At 40.4% G+C, this 26,131-nt stretch overlaps 1 protein-coding gene across 1 annotated transcript in view; it reads right to left on the bottom strand.

The window, feature by feature from the left end:
• col27a1a (collagen, type XXVII, alpha 1a) overlaps positions 1–7,685 on the bottom strand; it is a 77,501-nt gene extending 69,816 nt beyond the window's left edge. The window contains exons 1-2 of the mRNA XM_028601756.1: positions 7,265–7,685; positions 3,223–3,293 (exon numbers count right to left, since the gene is read on the bottom strand). Of these exons, the coding sequence (XP_028457557.1) occupies positions 3,223–3,293; positions 7,265–7,317 (124 nt within the window). The 5' untranslated portion in view covers positions 7,318–7,685. The remainder of the gene's footprint in view (positions 1–3,222; positions 3,294–7,264) is intronic.
• Between the last annotated feature and the right edge of the window lie 18,446 nt (positions 7,686–26,131).

The raw sequence follows: 26,131 nt of genomic DNA, 5'->3' as shown, positions 1-26,131 counted from the left end.
GTATTCATTCCTTCACCATATTCGTTTTAGGGACTCCATTGCCAATAACTGACCACTAAACCCCCGTGGTCATGTGTGGCATGGAGCAAGACCTTGTTGTTGGTGTTCACCCTGTGCTGATGGAAACATGACGGCTGATAGAGGTAATTTTGAGGGGAGCTCAGTCAAGGCCAAAGCAGCCAGTACCAGGAACCCACAATCGGGCTAAAGGACCTAATCCTCTCTTTGTAACTGGCCAGCACAATCCACTACAGGAGAACGAAAGACTAAGCTAACAATATGTGTTTCTGAAATTTTGAGGAACAAGGGACAGAGTTCAGGTTCTTGCATCACTGATATCAAGGCATGGCATTTTTGTTTTAAGGCTCTAGGGGATTCATGAGCGAAAGGACATCGGCATCATCAGAAACCCCCCCCTCTTCCCTGCTTCTCTCTGCCCTTCTCATCAATAGAGCCAGTTTGGAAATTCAGAACATGGCCACAATAACCACAAGTTAGTATAGCATCACCCTGCCTGGAGGCAGAATACAGTTTCCAGCCTCTCTGCCAACTTTGACTTTCTATTCAACATTTCAGTCTCAGGGGTCCCATTCTCTATATGACCTGTGATCTCAGACCCAGGCCCCTCAACATCTTTATTGTCTCTCTGCTCACTCTGACCTGTGGTTACTGGGCCTTGCCTAATGGGGACATGTGTATAGAAGCCCTGCTTGTGAAAAGACTATGTTGATGACATGACAGAAAGTAGGAAAGATGAGGGGCTAGACAGATGGGATGTCCTAGTAGTTGCTGTACTGGTAAGCCATGGAGAGAAAGGACATCAATGAGATGCTTGTCTTTCTATAATACAAGGCTTGCTTCATTAGACCACTGACAAGGGGTTCAGACTTTGGAAATATATAATTGCACGGAAAGTTTAAAAAAAAGTTGAGGGGGTATTTGATCCCTTGTAGTCGTGGTAGTGATCAAGGAATTAGACCTGAGTGAGGAAGCTGCTCAGAACTGAAATGTTTTTTGCAGAAAGAGTTCTCTTCTCACATTTAATGTCAAACAAAAACATTTAAATAATCTGTCTAGTCGGGAATTAGTGAATGCTATTGATGCACACCAGGAACACATTTTGAATCTGATTTCATGTGTTTCATTGTACTCAATCACATCATTTTTTTGCACAGTGAAAAGTGAGGCAAATGCAGATATGCCTCTCCTATATAGCCAGTTCTTAATGGCCTTGCCATGCTCTGTATTAGGCTGTAAGATTTTCCCTTGCCTCAATACATTAGGGCTTTGTTAAATAGCCAGAGGAAACAAGACCTTCATGGGATATAGTGTATCCACAGTGAATTCAGTGTGGTCTCTTCAGCAGTAAAGGACAACAGGATTTGGCAGTATGGCAGGGGGGTGCATTACATTTATCTGGTCTGTACATAGACTCCTGTCTCCAAACTTCTTTATTTCAGTACCACTTGCACTATTACTGGGATATGCATTAACCATGTGGTTTTAGATATACAGTACAGCATACTGTATGGATGTGAACACACACAAAGAGACAGACTTGTGTTTAACACATGGCTCGAGTTCATAGCCTTGATCTGTGCCAAGTCACTCAAGTAGGACAGAGAGAAAGTCCAAGGCTCTTCAGTCTGTAATGTTATCCCTTGTAGAGGATGAAGTCACCGATTCATTCGGACACATTCAAAAGATCTCTCTTTGGCTGGCCTACGCAGGTCTACAGTGAGCCATTTATATTATCATCCACACATCACATGAATTCCCATAGTATTACATTTGAAATCATGATTTTAATAAGATACAAAACATGGCAAAATATTGTTTCTTTACATTTTCCTTCTTTTGTTAAGAGCCCTTTTATGGTATGCAACTCATCCACTAGGCCTTTATTTGACAGTTGACAGTGTAGAGAGAGACACAAAACAAGGTGAGAGAGAGTTACTGTATACCATGCAGCAGAGGTCCACAGCTGGATTTTGAGCACAGCAGGGACAACCCTGCAACAGTGATGTCGGTCATAGACAGTGTTGCCAGATTTGACTGACGCCAAGTAGCCCAATCAGGGACTAAAACCAGCAACAGTATATTGTCATAGCACTTTTTTTTTTACATTTAGGAAAGAGATTTGTTTTTTCAAATATAAAAGTCATCACTTAAAAGAACAGATGTAAGCTTTTACAAGGCTTTTATCACAGAGCTGTGAGGTTAAATTGAAGAAAAGGTTTCAGCCTTGTTGTAATGATCTGAGATGACATTTGTTTTCATTAGTTTTCAGCTTCCTGTCAGTCTCAATCATGATAATTGGAGGAGAGAAAAGGCCGATTCAATGGACTGTATCAATACATTTTCATCAGGGGAAACCTCTGAATGGTACACAGGGTAGCTGAAATGATCATAAGCCGCCCAAAAACATTTTTACCTGCCCAATCATATAACAACTAGCCTAATCGGGCGGAAAATCTGGCAACCTGCCCTTCACCTTTTTCACCAAACCTACAATAAAAAAATGCGTTGCTAATTTACACATCCAGCAGTTACGGGGCAACAATATCATTCATTTAGAGTCATGTTTCTGTCTACCTCATGGATGTAAGTTCAATATTCACTCTCTTTCAGCTCTTTTATTGGTCTCCAACAACTCCCGAGGGAAATATCTGTCTCTTTAGCAGCTAAATGCTCCACTATGTTCACCGACAGCTGCTGAGTCCGAAAACAACACAATGAGAGCGGTGAGAGTGAACCAAAACAGTTAAGTTGCAGAGCTAGACAATGAGCTGAAACGTTGAGGAAAGATCCGGGTGATAATTTCCTGTATTTTCATCACTAATAGCGACTCCTTAAAATGTTTCATTTGATACACTGTAAATATAAAAATGAAGTTGTGACCTTTACGTCATGTTTACTGTATGCTGTAAATCAGAGAAGTGAGACCATCATTTCTCTGAAACGTTCAGCTCTAAATCTACGATCTGATCACTCCCTTGCTCACTCAGCTTACTCAAGACTTGTCGTCATGCCAAGAGTTGGCCCAATTTTCATGGCAATGTGTTTACATGTTTGGGCAATGACCAAATAGTCATAGAAAAGACTCCAAAATCCCCCCAGTGCTCCAATAACTTTTAGAGCTTTTCCACTGGTAAATTTTCAGGGAGAGGAAAGAGGTGAGAAAGTGAAGTGAAGTGGAGGTGACATTAAGTCACGTCTTACCTTCAGAGTGTACTTGTGTAAGTCCCAGGTAACAAGTACAATATAATACGGTACAGAGCAATAGGGCTCTCCTGGGGGAAGAGAAGAGAAGATGTTAGAAAGAGGCAGAAGTCACATAAACATACAATTGTTTAACTTTTAAAATATTTTGGTGATATTTTCTAATAAGGAACTCTTCATAAATAATAAATCAAATCTTAACGAATGCTTTATTCACAAGTCATTCATAAGAGAAAATTTGGGTTCCAAGATTGTTAAAAAAGTGTTTGTCCTTTCTACAGTCATAAATGTTAGTAAGCCATGAATAAAGGTCCCTGGGTTTCTCACTGGCTAATAACTCATACATTCAGTAGGTACAGTTGTTAATAAGGCATTAATTAAGGGTTTTAATGATCGAGTCTGCAGTTGTAAGTGTTAATAAATTGTCTACAGATAGATTGCATGTGTTTTAACAGATTACAAAATCATGAAATAGACTGAGAGATTACAAAACTGGTATCATGAAAGGATGTAATAATAATGTGTAATCAATTTTAACATCACACCAAAACACAGACTCAAACAAAACCATATGTTTAGCATTTTTGCATTTAAGCTACTGAAACCATGTGACTAACAAATGGGAACTGGATTCTGCAAAAACACTTACAACTCAGAGCAAAGAAGAGCGCACACACACACACACACACACACACACACACACACACACACACACACACACACACACACACACACACAGAGCTTGAAGTTACGCTTTGCTATAGTAGACTTATCCTACTCTCCTCCCAAAACCAAACCAAGATGTGTACAGTACTTATAGCCACACACACGCATGGAAAACAAAAACAAAGCGGTCCCTTTCAACATGCTCACCGCATCCAGGTGAGCAGCAGAGCTGAGGAGACTGATTGGAAAGTGGACTGAGAGCTCAGCGGGGGGGTGAGATCTGGTGACATGCAGGGGAGCCACTGTTTACCGCTGGAGGTCATCCAGACACACATGGTCACCCACACACACATATTGGAGGAGGAAATGTCTATAGCAGCTGTGGCTTGAAAGCCAGAGTGGAGCAGGCAGTCAGGGGCGTGGGCCAACAGCTCCAAATACATCAAATGTGGGAAAGACTAGTAACTGTAAGTAACTGTTACATCAACATATGTACCTGCACTAACCCAGGCTAAGAGCTTTTTAGAAATATTTCTGCAAACAACCCCTGCACCAACAGTAGCTGCTTACCCTACCGTTCTGACTGATTACAATCATGGTGTGTACATATCCAAGTGTATGTGTGTGATGGTGTGTGTTTGTGGTGTCTATGTCTGCCTCTCTCCCAGTTCCTTGTTGCTAATAAAGCTTTATCACAATCAACTCCACACACAGCTGGCTGTGATTACTCAGGATGCTTAGTGTGTGTGTGTGTGTGTGCGAGAGTGAGTGTGTATCTCCAGGACTTCCAGCTGGTTACAGTCTCATTCAGTGTCTTATCAGCTGAGGAGAGATCAGCTTTCTGAAAATGAGTCATGAATGCTGAGATTTTTACTCCAGCAAAAACGACTCTCATTTTGTTTACATCCATGCAAACTGGACCAAGTTTCCTGGGAAACTGCGCTGTTTTCTTTGGCTTTTCATATTAAAAGCTCTCAGTAGCTTGTTTAGATTTTCATTAGCGTGCTTTTTAAAGTGTACGTGACAGGTTGGGATTTTTCTTCTGTGGAGCAGTTAAAGGCGGTTGCACTGAGGTGGATTTGTGCACAGTGGACATTTAAATCAGCAAGGCTGACATCTGTAAACTGACCCTGTCTGGTGTGGTTTTCATACTGCAACAGTGAGCTATGACATGACTCCCTGAGGGAATTCTAAGCTGAGTGGACAAAATACAGGCCAGATGAGCAATACCTCCTCCTAAGTCATCCACTAAAGCAGACATTGTAACCTATATATTGCGCTGTGAGCCACTGAACTCACATTTCAAAGACAGAAGGGTGAAGAACACTGCTCTGTATTGCTGATAACATCTTTCTCTACTCATTTAACTTATTAACTTAACTGTGATTAGCACACACATCTCCTTTGCTGTCAAAAAGCCAAGTCATTTAATGGAAAAACTAAATCTGGATACACTGATAAAGAGAGTATCTGGATGTTGAGTTGAAATGTTTGCAAATGTGCCTAAGTGGCAAAGAAATTCAGTCATCAAGATATCTGGTGCCACATTGAACAATCTGCAGCAATAATCTACGGATTAATACTTCATATATTTCCTTCCTTTCTGGCATCAACTGTCTTTATCTTCAAAAACAAACATCAACCCCTCCCCACACACTCAAACAGCAGTCCATCTGTAGGCCATTGACAAGTCAAAGATTGAGGACACACTGAGAAGCCACTATAGTTTCCGTTATTTTTCACAAGTTTGGACTACTCAATGATTGCCTGAAAGGATTTCCCAAAGGCATCCTGCCCACACACACACACACACACACACACACACACACACACACACACACACACACACACACACACAGGAAAATTCCTACAGAAGAAGGACTTGAAACTAATTATTAACTAATTGGAGTAAAAATGACTAATTCAGAAATTATCTGAGTTGCTATTTATTATATTTAAAAATATTAAACTACACAGTTGTTTTTTAAGTTTGAAATATTGTCAAAATATACCAAATCATTGCCAAAGAATAATTGCCTGCGAAAAGCCAGAAGAGAGAGACACAAAGGGCGACACCATGTGGACACGACTGATGCTCCGTGCAGCTGACGCCTCGCAGGTAGACTCCTAAATTCATCGCAATCCATGCACATCTTATATAAATGATGTAGTTGTAGTACAACTGTTTTCTGAGGATGCGAACCTCTTATTTTTCTTAATGAATGACAGTTTATGTAAAACGCCCAGTCAGGTGTGATAAATGAAGCTGATAGATACCATTTAGACTTGTTGTCATGAGAAACTAACGGAACTGTGGGTCAAATCTCCGGACTTTTCTACTCCCCAGACAACTGCATCCATACTATCTCGCCACTGATTCATTCACTAAACCAGATCTTCACTGCACAATTAAACCAAATATCGATTTTAAGATAAGTCTGAACCAAGCATTTATTAATGAATGACTGCATAAATGAATGCATTGATGACTTTTTGTGCAACAGCTGGCTGGTGCATGCACTTCCCTAAATAAACGTCAACAGTGTAGCCAAGGGAAGACCAAACATTTCGGTCCATATATTACGTGATATTGTCTGTGTAAACACATGCATAAAACATCTGCATTTTATGTCTCATAGTAGTAAAACCAATGTCAGTTGCAGATCTTCAGCTGGTGTCACAGTTTTACCTAGCTAACTTTAAAAGCATCTTCTTAAAAAAAAATATGTGAGCTCTGAATGCGTAAAAGGGAAAACATGGAAAGCATCTAGCAAACGCTCCAGTGGATGCTGATGAACTTCTCCTGAAACTTTATGAGTCTGAATAACTGCATGTTTTGCTTGTTCTATCAGATGAGTCAGTTAAGTAAACACTATGGCAAAGGTGCATGCACCCGTTTTATATTTGCTAAACAAAAGATTCAAACAATTGAAATAATTATATTTCGTTGAGCAATTACAATCTGTCTTGCACAAAAGTAAACAGACAAGAATGGTAATATTAAATCTGAATAATTATGCTTGGTCTATTTGATCGATTTATTAAAAAATAGAAAAAGAATTTGGGGAAGCAAACATTTGGACAAATTGACTTATTTTGGCAAAGTTATGGTAGGCCTACATGTCAAACAAATGACAACCATGGTCCAAACAGACCCCATTCAGAGCCTCAGTAGTCCCCAGTGGACGCCACTCCTGCATAGTGAGCTGGAACACAGCCAGCCGGCACATCACAGGTAGGCTACGCACATGGAGGCATGCAGTTCCTTAAATTGTAAGTCAGTCCCCGTCAGTGATCGGACTCACCTCAGCTCTTTCCAACACCCTCTGATCGGAGACAAAGACACAACAAATATATTAAAATATATTATACTTACTTTGTGTCTAGATGAGAGGTTCTGCAATCTCTCCTTCGGGTGCCTAAATTCATTTGTATTCATTTGTCCTGGCAGTCAAAAACCTGACCGTTAATCACAGCGTGACTCCTTTGCAAGGGGGCAGAAGACACCGGTCGCCGTTTTACACATTTGACAAGCTTCAGATGAAGTTCCAGAGGAAAAAACTCATGTTGATTTGCCTGTCAAGCCCGACATAAATTCCTTCTGGCAGGCTGGTTTGACAGAGAGTTTTCCTGTGCGATTGTCTTTCGATATTCCCCTGTGTTTCATTCATTTATGCCGATCCAGAGTGAGGGACGCGCAGCCGGAGAGAAAGCTGGGTTCTTTTGGAGGGATGTTACGGAGTCAGGAGCGTTGGACTCATTCCTTTCCTTTTTAAATAGGCTTTCTGTGGGTAAAACGATGGCAAATGCACCGCACGGCCAGGTGTCAAGTTACAAACCCAGCGGTTGCATCGAGCAACTACACGCCTTCTCCAGGGGGTGGCCACATGGATTTTACCCAAATCCCCATGCATGCACCGGTAAACCATATGAATGAACCACGGTAACACAAGGTGGGCAGCGCTTCACAGACTGCCACTGCCTAACAGGAACGCTTACAGCTCCTCCAGAGACTCTCCTTAAAGTATCCACCTTATTATCCCTCAACGTGTGGAATCATTTGGGTGATTGCAAATCCTCTATGATGGCCTTGAGTCATTAGAGCCACTTCTTTTCAAGAGAGACATTACCAGCAAAGGATAACTTTATTTATTCACTACAAACTTGGCAAGTGTGTCTCATCTCCCCTTGGAATATGGGAATATATGAGTAACCCGCTGCAAAGCACACTCACAATGGTGTTTAAGATCTTGATCATTTACTGGGAATTTCTCTCTAATTTTGTCACACACACACACACACACACACACACACACACACATAGTCACAATGTGGTTTGAACACTGCAAAATCTAGGCCAGTTCATGCAGATATTTTGCAACATTTCCCTAAATGAGACATCTGCGTTGACATTAGTCTTACCTATTGTGTTAGAGAAGTGTTAATGGAGAGGGAGCAGCACCTGGATCAGCTCCCATTACTTTAGGAGGGGTCATGGTCTGCTGCGGGATGAGGGCTACCAAAGACCTGCACAGCCACAAGAGCCGGTAATTACCACCTGACATCATCTGTTTGAGATGACTCATGAACAGGTAAGCTTAACAAGATGTTCCCCAAATTAATGTGGAAAAAAGAGGAGTTAACAGTTTTCATAAGAACTATTTTTATGAGTTTAATGTGGTTCAAATAAAAACTCCTCACAGGAAGGTCTGCCCATATATCTAGAGTAACAGGAACTTAGTTTCTCCAGAGAGATGTTGCTAGATGTTAATTTCTTAAATGATTTAGTTTGATGCTGTGAGCACCACAAATACATTTTCATTCACCTCCATCATATTAGGGTGGAAGCAAAAATCTCAAAACCTGGGCAAGTAAAACCAAAACCATTTGCATAGCATGGCCAGATGACACTGGTTGTAAATGAGGACATCCTTTAATTGACAGGTCAAATGAACATACAGTACTAACAACTCCCATGTCAACTTTTGCCTCTGAGGAAAACACACCTGCTTGGGCATCAGCCCATCATCTCGTTTCTAAATAAGGACTAATACCTTTTATCAACCCTGTTTAGATTGTAATTAAATTAATTTGAAGTGGATAAATGGGTAGGAGGATCTTATCACATTAAACTCACTAAATCTAAATGAACCAAACACTCTATGAATTGATATTACAGCAAAGTGCTTGTTCAGATGAATGCTGCACACAGCAACATGAGTGGACAAACAATGTAATAAGGATGTAAGTGACTTGGATTCTGTTGTGCTCACTCTTTGAGCTGACTGGCCAGAGGCCTTAGGCACTGAAAGATCGCCTTGATTGACGCTCTGTTAGGGTGGAGCTGACTGCGTGTGTCAGCGAGGGCAATCTCCCTGCATTTCAGCCCAAGGCCATTGGTAAGCCAGCCTCAGGGGTGGGTGCTAATGGACGCAAGTCATTAACATCTTTTTTTACAGTCCCCTTCACACACTCTGTCCCTTGTGTTTCAGTGCTGGGTGCCACCCGACCCTCCCATGTACTTCCAATGAGCCACAGCGATCCTGCCCTATTCTTCCAAATTACAAACTCTGCGCTTGCTAGCGCGCTCACTGCCACCCCTTAAAGCTTCTTAATTATGGTCATTGGCACCAAGTCTGAAAGCTCCCTTTATCCCCCCACACACACACACACACACACGTTCCAGAAATAGGCCCTGCTGAAGCACACAGGCAGCCCAGATCAAACACTCCCCATAGGGAATGGGTCATTACTGGTGCGCAGGGCGGACACAGCCCAATGGGTGCTGGGACACGCCTTGAGCGCAAATTGCAGCCTGGGCCTAGTGAGGACACAAGACTGTTCTTTGATGCACGGCAAGAGTAACAGCAACACAGGCTGTTTGGATATCAGTGTTTAAAGTGAGTCGTGTACTGTACATACATATAAACAACCAATACAGTGTTTTGCAGACTATAACGCTAGAGAATTATTTGCTAGGATTGGTTGGGTGTTCACATGTTTCTTATGGTTTATATTGATCTAGATGTTTTACATAAGCAGCATGAATTGATTCCAGGTGATGAAGACCGTAAGTCGTAAAAATTACTGAAATATGCAAAAACTACAAGAATTGTTTTAAACTTCTTACATTGTCTGTGTAGTTTTTACAATTTAAAACACCTAAGGAAAGTAACATAAGCAACTGTGTTTTCAGAGCATGTGTGAACATTAAATTAACCTCATGTCACCCAACAAATAAATAAGTTGTAAAGACAGTCACCTCTGTGTAGGTGTGTTTTCACACTGAGCAGTGGCAGAGGTTATGGAGGTGGCAGTGGTGAACCAGACAGTGCTGTCTCTCTCAGCTCCACTGCACACAAGAAGACTGTTGATACAAGGAATGTGTGTGTATGCTGAGTGGGTGAACGCACATGTGCATGTGCATGTGTGCGTATTTGGAGTGTCTCGGTGGTTTGTGTTTTTCCTTTACAGGTGGTTGTGTCCACTTGTTTGTGTTCCTGGTTCTGTCTACTTCCTGTGTAGGGATGGTTTGGTGATGCACTGGGAGGTGGAAAGTGGTCAAAAAAGCTCCTGCCTGCTGTTATTTCTTTTACGCTCAGTTCCATGTCGAGGTCTTTCTCTTTATTTTTCCCTTCTAATCTGTCACACCCTACTCTACGCCAACTCCTTTATCTTCTTTTGGCTTTGTACTTTTGTCTGCTAAATCTTCTCCATCTCTCCCTGTTTCCTTTTTCTCTCCTCTTTCTGTCTCTCTCTCTCTGTCTCCCTCTCTCTCTCTCCCTCTCTCTCTCTCTCTCTCTCTCTCTCTCTCTCTCTCTCTCTCTCTATCTCTCTCTTGCTCTCACTTCCTTCACCACAAACATTTTCAGTGTTGGCACACCAGAGTAGACAGCCACCCCTAAAGCAGTGCCACAACCATAATGAGCATGTTGAGTTCTCATAATAACACCAGAATAACCTGCTGGGGGAGACAAGGTCTTTTGGGGGCAGGCTCTCAGACCTGGCTACCCTGGATTCAAAGTGTCAACACCACACAGACCCGCGCTTGTTGAAGTGTGAAATATGGAGTTGAGTTTCCCCCACTATGTACTGTTTTTAGATTGATTTCTGCAGTGTTTGCTATTTTATTACTGTATTTTTGTGTTCAGGGTTGAGATGTTGTTGTAAGGTGCTAAAATGATGCACATTTACTGTAACTGTAACACAGTGGCTTGTTTAGGGACTGTACAAAAATTATTAGGAGGGAGGGGGAAGGTTGTGTATTTTTTCTTTTTGGTGAAGCGAGGGTAGTCTAAACAAGTTGGGAAAGTTAGAGAGTGATTTAAAGTGACAGCTATTGGTTAAAAAATATAGAATGGCCAAAATATTTAACAGGACGCATCATCTTTTAATGTTTTTTTATCCCATAATTTTACCAATTGCTACTTCCACATCTATTGTGCAACTGGGTGGCTATGTGAAAATGATTATACCGCTTACATATCAAGGTTTAAAATGGAGTACACCATCTTAAACTTGCAATATGGGATTTTTTGACCCTTCGGGGCAGCAGAACCAAGTTGTGAACGCAACATTGGAGGTCCTGGTTGCAGCTTTCGCGAGAACCGCTCATCCGATCATCTTCACATTCGATTCACTGCACTACCTTGGGTCCTCAATACACCTGCCAAGTGTGAAGTTGATTGGATGAATGTTTCTCATATGTGAAGGACAGTCATACATGCATACAGTACATACACAGATAATTCTTACTTTATATTTAGATCATGCTGCCCTATTGGCCAAATGGCACGCAGACCTATCATATATATATATATCATATATCATATCTACACATGTCCACCAAATGTGGTTGCAATAGCACAGTGTTCAGGAGATAATGGGTGTTAGTTGGTTTTTTGGCCAGTGGGAAATGGGTATACAGTGTGAGAGTGGTAAGTGTGAACTAAAAGTAAAATAGTAAAGACTAGCCTGCAGGTAGTCTGACTCACTAGATGTAGACTGTGTGTATAAGCCTGCCATTGGCCACCTATTTCAAGTGGCATTCACCTCCCCTTCTGCTATCTACATGTTACCATTTTCAAAAACACTCTTTGCTATAGAAAAACAAACTAACAACATCCTCTGAGCAACCTAGCTACATGCTGAAAATGGCAAGTTTTGACTAAGATTAGGATTGTGCAATAAGGCAGGCATGTTTGGTTCTTGGTGAATGGTTACAGTACAAAAATTTACAATGTCAGGGCTTACCTCCCCATGTGCAAATGTTCCACCAAAACAAGTTCCCTACCGACACTATTGTGCAGGGGCACCGCTGCTGCATCCTGGACAGCTCCGGCCAAGATGATTGTGATTGGTTTAAAGAAATACAAAATAGCCAGAGTGTTTTTTCCTCCTATAGCAGAATAATAACTTGTGCAGCCAGTCCGATCTCCAGTGCTGACACAGCACTGTGGTAATAGTCTGGCTATATGCAGGAGAAATATTCTGCAATATATTAAAGTGGAGCAGAAGAGACACATTTTTTGGCAGTCAGATAGAATATTGACACAGGACCAACATGGCACACTTAGAAAGGCACAACACACTAGAAAGTAAGTCAGCACCTGTGTGAGTATATAGAAGATGTTCTGTATATACATACTGTAAGTGTGTGCACAAGTATGCAGGATCTTAGATGTGAGAGAGAAATTGGCTGGATTGTGTGCTGTGAAATTCTACCTTTCAAGCTCCTCCCTCCATTAACAGCAGACCCTGACAGCATGTACAGTAGGAGAAACCTTTATTTTAAATTCCAGGCAGGTTCTTATTCTATTCACAGTATAATGAAATCCCACCTGAGTGTGCAATTCATGCCTTGATTAAATCCAATTTCAATTTCCAATTCACTGCTTATCATCTTTCAAAAGAGCCATAATTTATTCTTATTCTGGACACAAGGCTCTGTATTGGTTTTGGATTAGACCACCAGAGACCTGGGAAGCCTAAGTGGAAACAGCAGGGCCTAGTGAAACCTGCTCTCTCTGGCATAAAATCAGTGTTCAGAATCCAATGATGCCCTCTGTAAAAGGACTTCATTATGCTCTCAGAATATGGACTAGACAAATATTTGGCTTGGTCATTATGATGCTGTATCCACTTCCCCCATGGAACCAGGTCCTACACCAGGCTCAGTGTTTCTGCATCCCAGAGATGGCTCACCCTACCCCCCATCAGACACTCTCTGTCTCCTTCCTTACACAAGCCAAATCGGAAGAAATACAAAATATTCCCCACATTGCTGGAATATTACAGTAAAAGAAAAGAAACCGATGAACAGAGAGGTATCACACTGCCTCCATGGAATCATAAAACAAATGTTTTTGATAATCTTAGAGGACCAGTATTAAACATAAGGGGGGAAGATCTCCCCTCAACTTTTAATTAACCCTGCAGCTCCTCTATCTCCATCATTCTGACAAAATACAGAAATGGTCAGGAAGTGTCACACTCTCAGACCCCCAGATCCCTCCAAACAGATGGTCTTTTACTTAGCTTTTTAGCTACTACTCCTCTTTACCTGCCCCCCACACACACACACACACACACACACACAACTATCCCAGTATTCACCGATGACCAACTAAAGCCATGCATGTTTTTTCCTACCTTAACTGTTTCCCCTTCATAAGGAGGGAAGCTCTGTATATGTATGTTGATGTATAGTAGCCTCTTAAGGTGCTGCTGTAGATTTAAAGGAATAGTTTGGCATTTGTTAGTGTCCGACAATTTCTGTAACTTCCCAAAACCAACAAACATTCACACCCTCTTCAGACAGGAGTGTAGTATCAATCTTCTTATAATCAAGAAAGCAAATTTTCCTAAAATGTTTAACTATTCCTTTAAATGTAACTGAGCTGAGCTTTTTATACATATCTGACTGAAGAAATCTAGAACTAAGTGCAAGGATCGGAGGTTGGTTATAGTAATACTACAGGTAAATGCATTAGCAGATGCACTAAATCTGTGTGTTTCTGTACACAAAACTTTGTGTGTGTGTGTGTGTGAATTGCTGCCGTTAACTGTCCTGTAAAGCAAAACTCTTCCAGGTCAGTGGCTGTGCCCGGGAATTACCTTCAGATGGTTCTGATAATAGGATATTATCTGACTCACTGTGGCCGCAGTGACTGCAGGAAATTGGAGAATTTTCCTATGGACACAAGTAATATGGCCATATGACCCTGTGTCCTGTCCACACCAACGAGATAACTTCCTCTTCCGGATTGTGACACAAGCCATCACTATTAGTATGGCAAAGCTGAATGTTTCTTCCTATTAAAGAAACCCTAACTTGGAGCCTGGAGTCCTTACACAGCAGAATGTGGCTTATTGTACCTCTCTTAGCCTGAAGCACGGGGCTTTCCATTAATGACATGTCTTATAGGTTTACAGATAAGAAGACCATATCTTTTTCAAATCTGCTATTTAGAAAAATAAATTGGGTCTCCTGCAGCAAAACAAGTCCAATGGCAAATCTTCCTCATTCACTCCCAATAAACGCATTTATTTCCAAATCCATCAGCTTGGCCTCCATTTATCAAAACCTCTAGGAAAAGAGTTTGAACCGATTTAGGATCCATTCATCTAAATTGAAGCATCCCAGTTGGGAGGTCATGTGGCTTTGACATGCTGCAGAGATGTCCTAGGTGAATGGAAGGGCTGATTTAGGCTGAGGTCCTTGTGCTGAGCTTTGTTGCATCCAGCGAAGGCCAAGGCCCGTGCTTGGCAGAGCTCTGACTTTGCTGGCAATCTTTTTTTTTTTTTTTTTTTTTTTTTTTGCAACATATTTCATTGAGATCAGAATCAAGTTTTGAAAATAAACATTTTGTACAGTTTAGATTTCAAACAAAAATACACAGAAGACAAAATTACAGAGCATGACAAATTTTACACAAAAGGTAAGGAAAAAGAAAAAGAATAATAGGGCACACAACTCATGCAGGACCACCCCACCCCACCCCGGGTTAGTTGGCATACTATGCATACATACAAAATATAACAGAACTTAGTCTGGTAAGACTTATAAGTCTGCAAAATATGATAGAAAAGGCTGCCATATACGAAAAAAATTATCAGTGTCACCTGTCATTGTGTACTTAATTTTCTCAAGTTTCAAGAAAAACATAACATCTTTGAGCCTTTGCTGCCAATCTTAACTCCTTTACCCCCTTTTCCTCCACTTTCACTCCTTATGCTGGTTCTCTTTTACTATTTCTGTGACCCTACCTCCACCTCCTGCCTCTCATGTGCCACGAGAGGAAGCCAAGTTTGGAGGGGAGAGAGGAAGAGCTTATCCTTTCTTTAAGTCCACCCAAACTCTCGCTGCAAAAGCCCTAAGGGCTATATAATAAACATTTCATTTCCTCTGGCAAGCAATAGGAAGGCTTATATCATGTAAAAGAGCAGAAATAGCGACTGAAAAATGCTTGTCATTCTGTGTTTCTCAGGCCAAGTTCATTCCTCCTGTTGAAGGGCTGGATCACTGTATACAGAGGCTTTTCATTCTGGAGGACATTTAGTCATCTTATTGCAGAGGCATAGAACTGTCTTATTTCAAACATAGTAAATAAAATGTTTTATTCAAAGATATAGGCCCACATGAATCACATAATGAATGTTGTATTTTAGGTCAGGGTATGATCAAAAATAAAATATCCTTCTTGACAGGGTCCGTTGTGAGAGATGACTGCATAGTGTTGGTGACAGATTTGTGTTTAATATGAAAAGCAGTAAAAAGTTCATAGCTCTATCCATCAGACAGTTTTTTTATGTCACTATTACAGTCATGTTCATTTTGTTTAGTCACTGTCAGTAACATATACCCAAACTTGTCTTGACTATAATTGTTTAATGTTATATTCCAAGCTATTTAAACATTCATCTTTTGACATTTGCACTTAACAACTGTTTCAAAAGACCTTTACCAAACCTTTTAATTATTATTTAATATTACAGACTTTGGTTGGCTAATGGGATTTCTTTTGGATACTGTAGGTTTTTGAATCTGTACTTCTGTGCAGAGCCATGCCAAACCACACATCCCATAGTGGTAGGAATATAGACCACACTGATTTTTGAATCTATCCTTTTAGAGAAGACTTTGGAGCACTTTGAAGCACTTGGTGAGAGAAACCTTGCTCTGTACTTTTTCCCGTTCGTCTTCTATCATCTTGACACCAAGATCCTCCCTCCGTGTAGTTTAAAAAATATTAAGGAAGCCACCCCATCCAATAAACATGCCTCTGGCTGAACCTAATAACCCTAAATTGTAACTTTGGAGTAATATATATAAACACAAGGTATTTTTCCTATGGGAACAGTAGTGATTGAATCAATATGCCAGAAAACCAGGGACAAAGTAGAACAAAGCCACTTTGTCAGTGATTTTTCATGCTGGCGCAAAGATGCTTGCCTGCAGATCTGCGACAAGCTGGTATTTTCCTGACTTTTAAATGTTCATTTGGCAACCTTTGCCTGCTCATTTAGCATTTGTGCCCTTTGAAGTGGGCATGGCCTAGAAGTGGGTGGTGCATGAGTGGGAGTTGCAAGTAAATGTGGTAGCCCAAAGTGAGGCGTCAGTATGGTGGCTATTGAATTTGACGCTGGACATTATATGAGGACCATGAGTGTGCTTGAATCAACGTCATTCAGTCAATAATTTAATTGTGCTTTAATAACGCAGATATTTGCAGCAGGTCCTATACAAATTAACCCTTCTCACTCTCCTCTTAGTGCCAGACTGTCAATTATTCTAACAGATTGTTACACCTTTACACATTACCATTTGCTCCCTAGCCAAAATAAATATGTTACTAGTAATAATAATATTTAAGTTTCCTGGGTTTACCCACAGTGCATTTAGGCATGAAAGACAGACATCTTCCATGCTGCTGCTAAACCATCACACAGTATGTGGGATGGCTGTAGGATGAGAGGAATATGATGTTGCCATCCGTCACTATGCTTATTTTCTTCTGCACAAATAAGCACCCATTGCTGATCTCACCCCTTAATTCTTATAGTTTCTAATCTGAGAGCTGCACCTTGCCCTTAGCGGCTTTCTGCTCCCATGTCTAAGGTCTGTTTGTTGAATTACGTAGCCTTCATGTCCCTAAATTACCTCATCTTTTTAGCCACGCTTACAGTGTGGCTATAGAGATGGCAATGTCAGTCTGTTGGTTGGCCCATTGGTCCATCCCTTTGGTCAAGACTAAAATATTTAGATAGATTGCCAGACTATTTTGTACAAACATCCATGGTTCCCATAGCATGTTTCTATCTGACTTTGGTGATCTTCTGACTTTTCCTGTAATGTGAACGTCAGGGTAACATCTGTGGTTCAGTGTGCAATATCTTGATCTAACTATATTGGATGGATGGAATTTCCTCTAGAAGATCTAGAAGTTGAATCTTCTGACTTTTTCCTCTAGCAGCACCAGCAGGTCAACGGTTTCAATGATTCAGTGAAGTGATATAGTTTACATTTGAGGGATTGGCTCAAAATCGTGTGCAAATCTCCATGGTTTCAATTTTATGCATGCTCACAAGCTAAACAAAGATGGTGAACTTAATAAATATTACCTGCTAAACATCAGCATATCAGTATTGTCACTGTTAACATGTTAGCATGCTGATGTTAGTGTTGATCTCAAAGCACTGCTTAGGTGCTGCCTCACAGAGCCACCACTAGCTTGGTTGTTAACTCTTGGTATAGTGCTGTTCCTGGGAACCATACCTTCCTGGACAATACTAACCAGTTTGAGTGTTTCTCTCTTTCTTTCTTTTGAAGAGCCATCATTCTTCTATTTCAAAACCGTTTTTGTGTGCTTTTGTTGTAAAATAGGAGGAGTGTTTTCAGGTTACCAGTGGAATGCACAGAGATACGTCCCTGTGAGTGCATATAAATGATAATGATCCAGAAGAATCCAACCTTTAGGATGCAGAGACTGTGAGAACGGAGGGAGAATTGTTGGGTGTGGAGGGTAAGCTCAACATGATGTGCCCACAAAGACATCTGTGAAACAGGACTGAGAGCTATTGGATGACAAAATATTTTAGTTGATTAAAAGCACCACAATTGCACTACTTTGTAGAGGATGTTTTGTAGCCTTTTTGTCGTTCAATTAGCACCTGTTAACCAAATAGGTAATGTTAAGAGTCATATTACTTTTGTTCCAGTTGAAAACATTATGATATTAAAGACACAAAGGCTGTTTGTATAAGCCTGCTGTGGTCAAATTAAATCTGCATAATTCCCTTCCTGTAAAACATTGTTGAATGGTTTTATGACTCAATAAGTGTTAGAAACCGGAAATGATCATTTTTAAAACTCAGCTTTAAAACAGATGCAAGCTTGGAGGCGAGTCATACATCATCAAAATATTTAGGAAATAATTACAACACAGTATGAATAACTGCCTCTCTTGGACAGAAAAAAAGGAGCTTGTTCCATAACATCACTGTAACTCTAACTGCTTTTATTGCACATTTCTTGCCTCACATTGTCTTCATTGTGAGTTTCTGCTGGTTTCCACTTCTTATGCCATCCCTTGTAATGGGAAAGGCTAATCTGAATGAGACCATTTTGATGTGTGGCACTGTGCATTGGGGAATAATGCACCAAGATTCTGATCTTGCTATTTTCTTTATGAGTTTACTTATATTTTTATTGTCTTACAGTCTTACAAAGGGTAATGCCAAGTTAATCAACCTTTTGTGGGATGTGGCCCCATTTTAAGCCCCAAAAAATCTAATAAACAGCAATTTAAAAGTTGTTATGTGTGTTGATTATCATATACTTTTCTATACTATTTTAAACATTTTTGGAGAAAATTCCCCATTTCAGCCTGATAGGGGGATTGTAACGCTGTTTAGTCAGAGTTTTATATACTGTGGTCAGGTTAAGGTAAATTTATACTGACACATAGCAGGATAGGGCATACATTACTACAGTAACAGACACATACTTCATGTAACCCCAGTTTCTGCAATGAAGGCGTTTCTGTGAGTCACATTTTAGAAAATGACTATTCAGGATTTTCTGAATCAACATCAACGGTTAACTCTAAATTTAAGTTGTGCTCAGGTGTCTTAAGTGGTTTAAAGTTAGTTCAAATTAAAAAAATCTAATTCAAAGTTATTTTTATTTTTAAGCCTATTTGTATCAAGAGAAAATAACAGTAATTGTAGTTTTGCATTGTTATGTATGTACATGTAGCACAATACTCAGCATCTTCCCTGTCTGCTGCTAACACTGGTTCAACAGACAGTGGAGTAGCTACTTTGCTCAAAAGAATAAAAAAAATATGAACTTATTGAAGTCAAAGTGTTTCCCTTTTATTCAACATTCGATTACCCAGTTTGTCTGGGGATGTTTAACCTCCTGATCGCAGGCAGGCTCGTTTAACCTCTTAGATATTTAAAGCTAATGACAGACAGTATGATTTTCGTCCAAACAAACAATCTCCCAGCGCTCATGGCTTGCTTTGTGTTGGACTAGACTCCCAGTGTACACGGAGCCATGTTAATCTGCGGCTCTGGCACATGTGACTGACTGTAGCTGGAGTGACTTATACTTACATTGAATACAGTCTCTATGTACTTCTGTTATTTCTGTGGGAGGGAGGGAGCCAAGGAGAGACGGGGCCATTCCAGTGCCATTTCCAGTGGCAGTCAACGAACGCTCGCCCTCTCGTTGAACAGGAGGCTGTGAAACGCTTAGAGCTCCTTGCGTGTTTGAGTAAACACCCTCTTTTGGTCTGGGGCCCCTCCAAGGGTCAATACACTGTTACATCACAAAAGCTGGATTCATGGTTAGTTGCTCCAAGGTCTAGAGGAGGAGAAGAAGGGCACAGTGCTGCCTCTCATGTGCTCTTTGTCACTTTTATATGACTACCTTATGTAGCTATCTCCTTGCATTGTTATTCTTGTCCCTCTAATCTCTCACACATTTCCTTTCTAATTAAATGTCTTTTCTTTCATTTTATGAAGGCTCCATACTTTCATTCATAATAATTAAGTTATTTTCCTGTCTTCTTTTTTTGGCACAACATGCACACACCCTTTCACTATCTTCCATTTTTCCTGGATCCAGATAAATGAAGGCTCTGAGAGAGGGTTGACTGCGGCCACTAGCTGCCCACACCACAACGTAAAATGTGCCTTAGGTGGAGGTGGAAGTGTAGGAGCCGGAAAGATGTGTGTCTCCTGCTGACTGACCAGCGGCATCACAACCAGTGTTTCAGACTTAGAAACCTGCTTTAAACAAGTCTGAATGTTCTCAGGAAAATGTCAACAACTACGATATCAATGAGGGAAATATTATTTTGAGGTTTTGAAATAAATTTATCAAAGTGTACATCTCATTGACATGCCTATATACAGATCAGACTGCAAATGTTCATGTGACGCTTGAGAGTGATGGGATCTGAGAGGAACAACGCTACCTCTGGTGGTTGTATGTGCACAATGCATGCTTCAGAATCAGTCAGTCCATTAATTTAGATATTAGAAAAAGATCTGGAATTGTGCAACTTGGCACAGAACACAGTAAAACCTTAAAAACAGACAGAAGATATTATTTATTTCCAAAACAAGAAGTGACTAAACAAATACAATCCAATAATCCTCTTGGTACATGGAGAGGGCTTGTTACTGAAAGTCTAATAGTCAAGAGACAGAAAGAAAATTAGTAGCTAGCAACAGCCTACTATATTTTTCTTTAGCATATGCAATAATTAACTTTATATATACGTTCCCAAACCCAATGCTTAGCCATCTCCAGCTGTGTATTTTTGGAACCAGCAACCAGGCGGAGGCCACTGTCATTTCCCAACAAGGATTCAGTCTTATGCAGCCTTGTCTCATATGAAGCCTTCTGGCTTGAACCGCCACACTTGTCCCAGTAAACCAAACCTTAATGACAGGCTTGTCTAAAGCTGGAGTCTGTTAAAATGTCTCCGGGCACTTCTATTTGTCTATGTCTATTTCCTATATCTTGTTTTGAGTTTATGTGTGCTTTATATATATATATATATATATATATATTTTCCTGGTTTTTGCTTCCGGTTATGGGAGAAAATGTTTTTTCAGCCATAAAAAAACTGGCACCTGGACATTTGTCCTGTGCTGGTTCTGGTTCCAGCAACTGAAATAGAAGATAAGTGTGCAATTTATAAAATTTGATTTCACTCCTTCCTTCTCCCAGAGGCAGGCAGGATGCAAGCTCAACTGAAATCCCAGTGGGGCCGCGTGTTTTTTTCTCTCTTTTTTCAGGGCCTATTTTGAATGGGGCCTTTCTACAAAACTCATTAATATCATAGTACAGTCACACCTGTATTCGCTAGCTGAACTTCCTGCAGAAATCCAAACAGGTCAGAAAGAGACAGATGGACTTTTGAGAATTCCCCGTGTTTGCTTCCCACTAGAACAGCATTCCTGTGTAGAGCCAGGGCTCTGCCTTATGAAGGGCACTCACTAAGGCATCACTGAGACTCGTTTCACAGAAAACATCCATCAAAAGGCTTCATTTAACTAGAGATGAAAGATGAGCTTTTTAACTCCTTCCTCTACCCTAAGCCTGGCCTGTTGACTTTCTCATCTGTTTACGTTCCGACACACAAACATCGAAAGCACCTTCTGTGTACGAGGCTCCTTCCTTCACATGATTAGCGATAGTCTGCATAAGGTCCTCATATTTTCTACACGATGGAAAAAATATGGCCCCTGCCACAGAATCCAACGCTCACACTGTTCTGCACAGGGTACTCTTCGCTAAGTGAACATGTGTGTTTATATGTGCTCATATGTAGCAAGCATCACTCTTGATCATATGCCCAGTGCTTCAATTCCTGGACAGAGTCGATATTTCTGTATATTATTGTATGTGTGCAATATCATATCAAGTTTTCATGTCAAACCCTCCTATAGAGAGAGAAAGAAAAGACACACAAAACAATACATATGCGTGTGTGAATATTTTTTTCATTGCTGTTGTAATTCAGACCTGTAATTAGTAAAATTCGGTACGGTATTCAGTATTGTTCTCAACTTCTTTATCAATGAAACCCATTAAACCCATTCACTTCACAAATTAAGGCGGGAAACAATAGACTGGACTCCTTCTCAATTCTAAACATGCATGTTGTATTTAGGTTAAACTCGAATGAACATGATTGACTATAATGCAGCAATAGCCGTTCGATCCTTGGCTTTACCTTTCCGCATGTTATAGTGTCGTGAGGAAGACACTGAAACCTGATTGCTTTCAGTGATAAGGCCAGTGCTTTGCATAATATCATGCTGCCATTGTGTAAGTGTGGATGTGTGAATGTGTAAACAAGAGGCAAATTGTAAAACTCTTTTGATAAAAATGCTATATAAATGCAGTCTACTTATCTTTATTTATCTGTTAAACCACATAAAGTAGACAACAGTTACAAAGTCAAAATTGTTTACTCAACATATGTGGACTAAAGATAATAATGCATTTACTCTCATGTTCTGTCACAATGCATCTCTCACACCTGTAGAGGGGGATTTAGGAAATTGGATGACAACCTACTATACCTATAGTTTCATGTGTATGTATGGTCATTTCATGGCTCACCATAATATTGTTTATGATAATTTGGGTGCAGACGATGTCCACAAGGTGTCAATCAGTTGTGTATGTATGAGGTTAGGTTAATCCAGAGTCTTCAGTTTTGTGCTAGAGGTACATTCCCCATTCAAAACTCCTTTACTTTCCACATTTGTCACATCTATTTACAGTTTGAAAAATCATTTTATATTAAGTATTTGTATAATTCTGTAAAATGTTGTAGGTAGTTGCCATATGGAAATATTTTGGCACAGCAGGATCATAGCCATCAGCCTCAGTTGGTCAGAAACAGCACAATCAACAACAGAATGTCACAGGGTTGACACATGAAATTAAGGCTCTTTTACTGAAACGAGAACATACAGTTTCCAACATATTCATAAAATCTACCACTTTGTACTTAAAAGGGTGGAGCTGTCCTGCCATTAAAAGACTACATTCAGTCTGCCACAGGGTAAGAAGGAATGCATGTGGGTGCGTCTGGTGCGTCCGCACTGTATGTACAACATAAACTGTAAATATGCATCAAAGGAAGTGGCACCCCTGAAGCTAAATATTCCACCCCCTGCTAGAGAAGACACAACACTGCTCACACACGCACAGCCAGTACTGAACTAGTAGGCTATAACTTGACTTTTCTGTAAGTATTTCCAAAGCTGCAGTCATTTCTACTTAATACCTTTCATAGAAAGATTTAGAGGAAGGGAATAGGAAATGCATTTAAAGTAATCTTCAGCTCTTACATATTTTAAAGAGGAACTTTTGTATTTTTCAACCTGGACCCTATTTTACCATGTTTTATTGTCTACAGTAAGTGACTAATGGGGACAACCATTTTTGAAATTGGTCCAGTATTAAGCGAGAGCCCTGCAGCCTTCAGCTAGAAACAGGCTACAATAATTCAATGGGGCAATTACGAACCGTCAATGTACAACCACTCAAAATGCTGTTTTTGCCACTGACACACTCAGACTATGGAGTGTCTGTGGAATAAAATGTTTTTGATGTTTACAAAGGCACCACAATAGATGGAAAACCTTTAGAATAAAAACTAATTGGCACATTCTGAAATGGTACAGTAAATTTCCACTAAAGTTTCTTCCAGCAATAATGTATTTTCAGGTGTTTTCTTTAAAATAAATAATCAAATGACGTTGAGGGCATTTTTGTTTTACCTTTATAAGACAGCTGATAGTAGAGAGATGACAGGAAACAAGCATTCATGAGCTTCGTTCTAACCCCTAGGACAACGGGGTGCCTAATTCATGCTTTGTGCTCATGTTCAGCCTGTTTCTGACATAAAGAAATACATCTAATTACGCACATATTAACAAATAACCCTTCAAATGTTGGATAAAACATCTTAACTAAAACAATCAAGCTATTTTTGTATTTAGAATTAGTGTACTCCAGCAGCACCAAAGATGAGATATTGTGACTTCTAGCCCCTAGAATGGGTCCAAAAACATTGGATCCTATATTTCCCATACACCTCAATAGCATCTTTCCTTAGAAACTCCCTGACTGGTAAATGGTCATATCTTTTAAACTGGGGGTTGATGATGTCATCCTGATGATTCATTTTAGACTTTACGAAAGCTCCCTCATTATGCAATTGTTTTCACAGGCTGGCATATACTCCTTATGACATCAGGATATCTTCATGTGTAAAATTGGTGTGCCCCTTTAAGAAATTAACTGTTCGCCCAGCAGTGGCCAGGTTGTTATGGATGAGAGCCAAATGAGATGAGTGAAGACCCTTTGACCAGACAATAGAGATGCACGTCCAGCATTCCTAACATAGCAGCTGAGCAGTGAGGAAAGGACCGGGCTACAACATCACACTAAAACATCTCTGGAGCCACTGGAAACAGGCTCTGCTTATAGTGTCTGGTCTGTACATCAATCTTTCAGTCTCTGGTGTGCGGATGCAGACGTGCAAAAGACTGTGAGAAAGCATTGTCCAGGATGTAAAAGAAGAATAAAAGAGAGGCAAAATAAGAGGGTTAGCAAAATACAATAATCCCAAAACCAGGCACTTGATCAGACAGACAGAATAATTTGGTACAAGAATAGAGCTCACACAGTTTAACACACCAAGTCAGAGCTATCATCATTACAGAATAAATGCTTCTCTTTCTCAATATGAGACAGTGGACTGCACAGACATGTTTTTCTGAAGCTGTTAGCATCCACTGAAAACTCCTTCAAATAAAAATGAAGCTGAAAAAGAATTTCAGTAAAAGAAAATTACAAACACAAGATAAAGTTCTGGCAGGAAGACCAATAAAAAGTATTACAATGCACAGATAAAAGACACCAGTAAAACCCGCTGACCAGCAGAAGCTGCAAATCTCAGAGCTATGAAACCTCTTCCTGCAGTCCTCACAGTGGAAAAGCAGCTTAATGCAGTGTGTCTCACGTCTGGCTGGTTGAAAGTCCTCCCTGAAACAAAACTCTATTCAGCTCAGATTAAGATCACATTCTGAGAGAGGACAATGGGACCACTGATCTGGGGCCATCAGAAATAGAGAAGATTGCTTCACCGACCTTAGTTTGAGATACCCTTTCTTCCAGACGACTGCTGTTGCTAGAAAGCAACCAAAGACAGTGTTACAGACACTTAAGTTAGTTATTTTTGGCAATAATATTGAAGGGACCCATAGATCCAATTACACTAATATTATCAGTTAAATATAAAGATTACATATAAAATTGAAGAATGGGTGTAACATAAAAATGGTTTATCAGTTTTTGACACCTCTAGAGCTTTTCAGTGGGCTGTTTATGTTTTACAGGGCACAGATTATCTGCTTGCTGACTCTTACATTTTTTAACGGAGTAGTTTGACATTTTTGGGAATATGCTTATGGTTTTTGCTTTCTGGTGGAGAGTACAAAGAAAAACAAATCTGGGCTATAGCCAACAGCCGGTTATATTAGATTAGCACAAAGACTGGTAACAGGGGAAAACAGTTAGCCTGGCTCTGTCCAAAGGTTTTAAAATCCACCTACCTTCATCTCTTAAGCCTGAGACGGTTTAGAACCGAGACGTGCCAACCAGAGCCGGTCTACGGAGAGCCATTTCACTCCCTATTTAGCCCCATTGTACCGAATTTGGTTGCAGTTCCACCAGACTTCGCAGGTGAGTGCAAAATGAATGGGACTCTATGGAGCTAGACGGCAAAAATTTTCTCTTTCGCCTGATTGCCATTGAATGAGCGAGTACTTACGTATGTCCTTTCAATTTCTTATAAGTTGAGTCGTTGTTGTCCATAACACGCTAGCATTCTGCTAATGAATGCTGATTGGTCAGTGAAGGACTGATTACGACCATGGATCCCACTTGATGGCATCCGAAGCGGAACCAGAATGTCAGAGTGAATATTTTGGCGTTGTCTTTAAAACATTAACAAACCTCTTTATAGCACGTGTATTGACAGGGAGAGCCTAACCTGTCAGGCAGGGAATGGCAGGTGCTCAGCAGGGGCCGGCTCAGCTCAGGTTCTGGCAGGTATGGAGGGGGAAGAGACACAGGTGAGAACATCGTTAGCACAATCACAGCAACAGATAATTTAAAGTTCCTTTCACTGGAGAACTA

This window comes from Perca flavescens, chromosome 16 (genome assembly GCF_004354835.1).
Source record: "Perca flavescens isolate YP-PL-M2 chromosome 16, PFLA_1.0, whole genome shotgun sequence".
NCBI classification, from domain to species: domain Eukaryota; kingdom Metazoa; phylum Chordata; class Actinopteri; order Perciformes; family Percidae; genus Perca; species Perca flavescens.
The sequence above is the reverse complement of the archived record's forward strand: the minus strand, read 5'-3'. Positions and strand labels throughout refer to the sequence as shown.